Source organism: Tachypleus tridentatus, chromosome 6, assembly GCF_004210375.1.
Source record: "Tachypleus tridentatus isolate NWPU-2018 chromosome 6, ASM421037v1, whole genome shotgun sequence".
NCBI lineage: Eukaryota > Metazoa > Arthropoda > Merostomata > Xiphosura > Limulidae > Tachypleus > Tachypleus tridentatus.
Genome location: NC_134830.1, coordinates 159,982,249 through 159,990,259, shown reverse-complemented (window position 1 = coordinate 159,990,259; position 8,011 = coordinate 159,982,249). Strand labels below are relative to the sequence as shown.

The following is an 8,011-nucleotide window of genomic DNA, read 5'->3' as shown; positions in this document are numbered from 1 at the left end:
ATCCTTAATTATGCGAATATAACCATATGTTAAACAAGTAATGTCGCACGGTGACATCCAGATAAAAATATTGTTGCCGTTTCTACGCCTGTAGCTAGTTTTAAAAGAAATGAAAAACATATCGAATGTTATCTTGGTATCAGAAAGGCTAACGAAACTCATTCGAACGTTATAACAAATGCTGATACGAAAACAATAAGAAAATACGTTATGATACATTCGTTGGTAAAAGAGTAACTTAAGAATTGGCGGTGGGTGGTGATGACTAGCTACCTTCTCTCTAGTCTTACACTGCTAAATTAGGAGCAGATAGCGCAGAGAGCCCTCGTGTAGCTTTGCGCAAAATTTCAAACAAACTTTGTTTGAACTCCATTTGTAACAACGATTTGATTTTTTTCAATCAAACCACTCTTCTATACAGTTAGTTGTCCCTCACATTTATATAAAGTTTCTTTACAAGGAGTTATCAAAAGATTTGTGTGGCAAAACTTTCCTTTAGTGAAACCACGTTAACTATTTAATAAAATTCTAAACGCTGTTAAACTACTTTCTAAAGCTTTTCCCATAAGAGTAATGGGACAATAATTACTGGGACAGTTTTTATTACTTTTCTTTAAAAGATGAATTACGTTAGTTAACTACGAATCTTCTTACACTTGTCCACTGTTGAAGATCTAAGTAAGTGGCTCCAGTTTTTAACCTCCTTCTACACTTTTGGAGGAATATTATCTGATCCAAAAACTTTATCGTTTTTTGAATTTCCTGTTTTATCTCTTCTCCATTTGTTATCTGTTGAAGATTTAAAATACTGCTTAAATTTTCATTAGTGAAACCTGAAGAAAAAGTAAAATTTAATAAGTCAGCCATCTCATTTTGATGAGAAACCAGCCTTTTTCATCATCCTTTGAGGGTCCTATTCTCATTCTCACATTTTGTTTACCTTTAATGTATTTAAAAAAATCCTTGCTGTTAAAGTTTACATTTTCAGCCAACCTTTTCTCACACATCCTTTTGGTTGATCTAATTTCTTGTTCCACTAACTTTCTTGGTCTTCTATAGTCTTCTAAACATCCTGTTATACCAGTCAATGTTATACCAGTCAATGTTATACCAGCCAGTTTAGATTTCCTGAATTTATTATGTTTTTCTTTTAATTTTTATTTGGGAGTCAACCTGTTTTTTTTACTTACAGCTACCATTTACTTTCTGTAAGGAATATTTTTACCTTGAATGATGTAAAACGTTTTCCACATCTGATCAGTGTCTCCAAATAGCTCAGTGATTGGTGATCAATACCTATTATTTTTATCATTTGTATCATTTTTTTAAAAAAGTCGTTTATGTTACAGAGCTACTGTTTACTTTAGAAGAATATTTATGTAAGGAAATACTTATAGGATGTGGAGTTTAGGAACAGAATACTGGAATAATAGGGGTGAACTTCATGAATTTAATTTACGAACGTGTCTGTATTTTAACCACAAGAACAATTTTCCCATAAAAAGTTTCCTTTCGGGAGCCTTAACTTCAAAATGCTCTGGCCAGGTCGGTTGAAGCGTGCGACTCGTAATCTGATGGTTGCGGGTTTGCATCCACGCCCAACCAAACATGCTCGTCTTTTCTGTCGTCGAGAAGTTATAATGTGACGGTCTATCCACCTATTCATTGGTAAAAGAGTACCCAAAGAGTTGGCGATGAGTTATGATGACTAGCTGCCTTATAAAGCATACATGAAGTGACTATAATTTTAGGAAAGTTTATTTTTATTAGAGCCAACTAAACATCGATTTATTAAGCAGAGAACCAAATTATCACCGTGACCTTTCTAAACACAACTACTTCTAACATGAGTACACAGTGATCAACGTGTTGTGGCTAGAAATGATTCAGTGGAACATTGAACTAAGGCTACTGTATCACAATATTTCATTTATTACCGTTTCAGTTTCCTACATCGCTGTAAATAAATACAACTTAACAGACATCCCTTGAATACAATGATTATTTTATAACGTATACCCTAAATGTTCGTCAGTCAAATTAGCCATTATTGACAGTTAGTAAAAAAACACACATAAAAAACGTGTTTTAAGAGAAAACAACAAATATTCCGAAGTTTCTATTAAATGTATGTTTATGATGACAGGTCGTATTTATGATTCCAAAACATATACGGGTCTCTATGGGTTTATTACATGTTGTTACAGAAAGTTTCCCAGGTGTTTTTTTTATTTATTCACTTTGAACAACTACATTTACTTTTCAATGATACTAATGCAAATATATTTAAAAGATAACTCCTGTTGAATCAACTAATTAAACTTGAGTTTTAATAGAAACCGGAAACACGAGAGTTTTGCTAGATAAATAAATTTATTTGTCTCTAAAAGCGAAGTTAAAAATTTGATATAAAATATGTTTTTAAACACATATTGTATTGTCACTTGCTATTTTTAGATAATGTTCGGGTGAGTTTCGTCTCACCCAAAATAAGAATCGTTATTCTATTAAGAGAGTTGTAGACTAATTGTTATAGTTTTTTATCTGGATGTCATTCTGCGACATTACTTGTTGTACATCTGGCTGCATTCTCATAGTTAAGGATTTATTATGTAAATGTCGCTGTTCTGCTGCTGTTAAATATAAAGTGCAAACCGGCACTTCTTTGTAACTGCATGTACGAACAATGGAATTTCTTCAAGCCAAGTTATTTTTGTTTGTCGTAGTTGTGTGGGCAGTAACCGGTGAGCTATTGAACAAACGTTTTCATCTGTTTATATGTTTAGTTGTAAATTAACGAAAACAAGCAATTTGTTTTTGTCACATACATTAATAACTATAAATATACAGATTAGAAATTAAATTATATCCTTATCCAGAGTCGTATCCAAGACATAACTCTTGATACATTTGATTTAATATGTAAATATATGTCTTTACTAATTTTACTTAAAGAGGGCGTTTCTAATAATTTTTAGTAAAATTTTCTAATATTTTCATTGTTCACTACTTCTGTTTGAGATGTGAACTAGGCTTAATTAAGACTTTTTATTTGTTGTTCATTATTTTACTGTATCCTACACTTCAACTTGAAGTTTATTTTTCCAATATTATTAATTTTATGTTTATTGTGTGTTATCTAATATGTATAATTTAGCATTTTAGTTATAACGAAAAACTTTAATAAACTTAAAATGTTATGATTTGTTGACGATGTCCATCAGTCATTTAAACGACTTGACAAACAACCAGACGTAGAATCTGAACTGTCGTTTCTCTTACGTGATTTATCCAACTCTGATTTCATCTAAACGTTTCTCCTGCATCATTTTCTTCTATATTATAACTTTTATCTATTCATTCTTATACTCCAACTTTTACATAAATATATTGTTTAACTTTTAAGGTACTTTAAATCTTATTTAATAAAACTGTTCGAGTTATTACACAAAACACATCTTATAACACACTTAACGTCCCCATTGGGACAGCAGTAAGCCTTCAGATTTACAACGCTAAAATCAGGGATTCGATTACCCTCGATGGACTCAGCATATAGCCTGTTGTGGCTTTGCTATTAATAACATACAACACGCTGTCGCTACTTTACGAATCGTGAAAACCGTCGTAGTATGACTTTCAAACTAAATAAAATAAAAACTTGCAAAATTTTTATAGTTCTTTAAAACTATAACTCTTTCTTATCCAATTCTGGTCTACAAAACAAAGCAAAGTTGGTTTCTTTCGTTTGAATATCCGGTGCCGATTTCTTACTCGTTGATTAATTTTATCTTGATCTATATATATATTTCTCCTTTTATAGCGCCCTCTACTGCATCTCCCTGTCCTCTTATTTACAAACCCGTCTGCGGTGCTGATGGGAAAGTCTACGGTAATGAGTGTTTTCTTAAAGCTTCAGGGTGAGTAATATATTTATCTATGTATGTATTTATTTTGTTATTATGATTCACGTGATTTGTAGTTGTTACCAATAACAACAGAAAACAACACCCTATTCTCACACAGTTTTATCTGTACTCCAAAATTACCTGCGTAATTCAAAACTTGACCTTTTTACCTTTACAATCTTTAGATATACACAGTCAGTACCTTCTAATCCCAACGTACTTTATTATTAAGCTGCTTGAAATAGTAAGTCAGAAACACCTTCGAAGTGATAAATGTTAAATGCTATAGTTTTCCATTTCCTAAATAATCTACCAATTAATTTTTTATAATGAAGAAAGTAAAAAAACAAACAAACAAGTGTTTTCGTTTCACTGTTACATAACACTGATATCCAATTTATGATGTTTGTTTTACGACGTTGTGTTTCTGTTTTAAAAGGATAAAACCTGCTGAATCATGGGAAACTTGTCGCGGACATGAACTCTGTCCTGCTTTCTGTACTGCTGACTATAAACCTGTTTGTGTTGAAGGCAAGATATATGGAAACCGATGTATGATGCAGTCCCACTACTGCGGGTAAGTACCACATCTTTACAGGGGACAAGGTCTAGACTTTTTAGTTACAATTATGAAACATATTTTTCCCTTATTAATAGTCTTGTTCAGAAATTTAAAAAAATATCTAAATATAAAACTTGATGGAAATCATCTTTTGTTATGTAGTTTTGTTAAATAATTCCTGAAAATCTTATTACAATATTCGTATTTCAGAAAAATGATGCGTGAGGATCCACTAGAGTCTTGCAAATAGAGTGCAGTAACTGATGACACCATCGCCATCTACCGATGACATCAAAGCAACCTTAATCATTCCTAAATCAATAATCAAAGTAATGAGATATTTATTTTTAAACGTTTGAACAACTAATCTACATTATACTTGTTATCGTCTTTAAATCAATACTAATTCGTGTTAAAAAAGAAAGTAAATCGATTTTCAAATAAAATGTATTGGTAAAATCTATTCTTAATAACTTTATGTACGACGCTTCAAAATGAAAAAATAAAATTGTTAACTGATTTCGCGTGTTTCTTTTCCCTGTTTTTGGTGACTATTGACTTCTTCAAATTCAAATTTAGACGTGTTCAGAGTCAGAGTAGCGTTGTCAAAAATGGGGTTACTATGAAATAGTACTACTAAAAAATATAAGAACAGACTACAGTTTGTCGAGTGCTATTGACTAATTGCCTTTTCCTTAGTGTGTCAGCTCAAAACTTGGGACTGCAAACCACAGGTGGCCCTTGTTTAGCTTTGTATGTAAAATCTAAACCAGTCCAATACACAATCCCTTAACTAAAGTAGCCATGGTTTCAGATATCATTAATGAATTTTCCGACATCCTAGAATTTCGCTGTGTGTGATTAAGTACCTTAAAATTTGTGTTGTCAAAAAATTATTTTAGATTGACCACAACTACCCATCAATAAGGAAAATAATACTGTTGTCTTCCCTTTATACATTTGAGCGATAAACCGTGTTATCCTGGTTTGAACAAACTAGGATCGAAATACTTGAGTTCTTCAATGTCCTCTAAATACTGCAGCACAACATTGTTTAACGACTATATCGTATTGATTGTACATGTAAAACCAACAAAAGTAACTAATTGAAATTGCGTTAGAGAAGAATTTTGTTAGTTATATTAATAACTAAGAATCATATCCTGGTGCATATACACGAGAAGAAAACAACCAGAATGCTTAAGGTTAAAAACAACATCACTTTGAACTGAACAATTTTATGAATTTCAGTTCATTTAAACTGCACCACAAAATTGTTAAGAACATTGTTAAGAAGACAGGTTTACCCGTAGAGATAGATGAATGTCTTGGGTGGGGGGCACTCAAGTATACTATTGTTACATGTGTATTTAACGTGAATACATAATGTAAGAAGAAAACTGTTTATCTACTTAAACTGTATTAAAAACTGTCATGCAAAGGAGTTAAACGTACGATGTATTTTACATAAGAGAAACCGACGAGTACTGCGACACGTTTTACATTAAAACAAACTTGGATAACTGTACGTTAGGATTTCGGAACGTGTGAAGTCCATCCAGTAAAACGTGAGATGGAACAGAACTAAGACGTCTTTATTGAATATTTGATTTTCATGTAAGACTAGTGTGTGTTCCTAAAAACAATAAAAAGTCCACACGGAAAATTAAACCTGAATGGCTAAACCAGTACTTAAAGTAAATAAAATTAAAGATAAACGACACAGTTTTAGAAACATGTTTTGACAAATAAGATGAGGGATGTAAAGAAACTTAGGAATTTGATTAAAGTATGTCAGGGAACCAAAAATGTTCTTATAAGAAACAGCTGTTTATAATTACAATAACTCAATGTCAAATACAAGAGGATTACCAAAACTGAGGATCTGGCTCTAAATGGATTTTGATGGTTAGTTTGTTGTTGTTTATTTTGTGAAGACTAAGAATTGTTTTTTGTCTCTGGTCACAAGAGAGTATACATGAAATACACTATATCCTGAACGTCCTTTTGAAGAGCTAGAACCAATTAAGATCATGTTAATATTGATCCCATGGTAGAAAGTGAAAGATTGAGAAATTAAAAATAGACAATGCACCAGTAACAGACGAGGATATCCCCCAATATTACAAAGGAGATCACAGATCAGATATGAGAGCCTCATTCTTTCATTTCTGATTGGGAGGAGCTACAAGATTGGACAAATTATATTGGTGTTCGTTATGACGAATCTAAACTCACGACCAATAACAAGATGCAAACTTCCCAACTTCAGAACCAGCTCGATAACCATTAAACCACGCTGGGATTCTTTAAATTAGTGGTTCGTAACCTATGGGTAGGTTCCTACCTATGGTTCACCAAACTTAGCTCCTGTTAGACTTAACCATTACAATCAATGAGATTTTCCGATTCGAACACAGGTTCTTTTTAAAATGGTGATTTTTGTGGGACAGGAATATTCACTTCTATTCTGTAGGTTACTTTTTTTTATATTTACCGGTTTACATAAATATGTGCATGTCATATTTATGTATGTGGTGGATTTAGGGGCCATTTAGACACGTGTACCCTAATGTTAACCTGGCAGCGAAGTATCATTTTGAACAGAGATTAAAAACCTCTGTATAATCATCAAGCAATGCTGTTTCAGTTTAAAATTTAATGGAGCCCCTAGCGGCACGTCTGTAAACTGACATCACTAAAACCGAGTTTCGATACCTGTGGTGGACAGAACACAGTTAGTCCTTTGTGTAAATTTGTGTTTAATTCCAAATAACTAATACAATTCAACAGTCACGCTTAACATAATAATTAGTGTTTTTTTCTACCCAAGGAGTGTACATGATGGAGCTTTAGGCCATAAAAGCTGGAAGCAACTGTTCTATATGTTCTATATGGCTTCTTGACGAAGCCAATAAAAAAGGATAACGGTAAGAAAAGTAGTGTAGGCCAGAACTATTCTAGTCAGTAGAAACTAGGACAACGTAAAGAAAAGTAGTATAGGCCAGAACTACTCCAGTCAGTAGAAACTAGGACAACGTAAAGAAAAGTAGTATAGGCCAGAACTACTCCAGTCAGTAGAAACTAGGACAACGTAAAGAAAAGTAGTATAGGTCAGAACTACTCCAGTCAGTAGAAACTAGGACAACGCAAAGAAAAGTAGTATAGGCCAGAACTACTCCAGTCAGTAGAAATTGGGACAACGTAAAGAAAAGTAGTATAGGCCAGAACTACTCCAGTCAGTAGAAACTAGGACAACGTAAAGAAAAGTAGTATAGGCCAGAACTACTCCAGTCAGTAGAAACTAGGACAACGTAAAGAAAAGTAGTATAGGCCAGAACTACTCCAGTCAGTAGAAACTAGGACAACGTAAAGAAAAGTAGTGTAGGCCAGAACTATTCCAGTCAGTAGAAACTAGGACAACATAAAGAAAAATAGTGTAGGCCAGAACTACTCCAGTCAGTAGAAACTAAGACAACGTAAAGAAAAGTAGTATAGGCCAGAACTACTCCAGTCAATAGAAACTAGGACAACGTAAAGA

The 8,011-nt window shown here is 33.0% G+C and overlaps 1 protein-coding gene across 1 annotated transcript; it reads left to right on the top strand.

Annotated features, from left to right (window-relative positions):
* Window positions 1-2,589: 2,589 nt before the first annotated feature.
* Window positions 2,590-4,990, top strand: LOC143254282 (uncharacterized). The gene is made up of 4 exons (XM_076509185.1): window positions 2,590-2,744; window positions 3,824-3,920; window positions 4,348-4,485; window positions 4,681-4,990. The coding sequence occupies exons 1-4, from the start codon at window positions 2,687-2,689 to the stop codon at window positions 4,718-4,720; spliced, it is 333 nt and encodes a 110-aa protein (XP_076365300.1). The 5' UTR covers window positions 2,590-2,686; the 3' UTR covers window positions 4,721-4,990.
* Window positions 4,991-8,011: the final 3,021 nt, after the last annotated feature.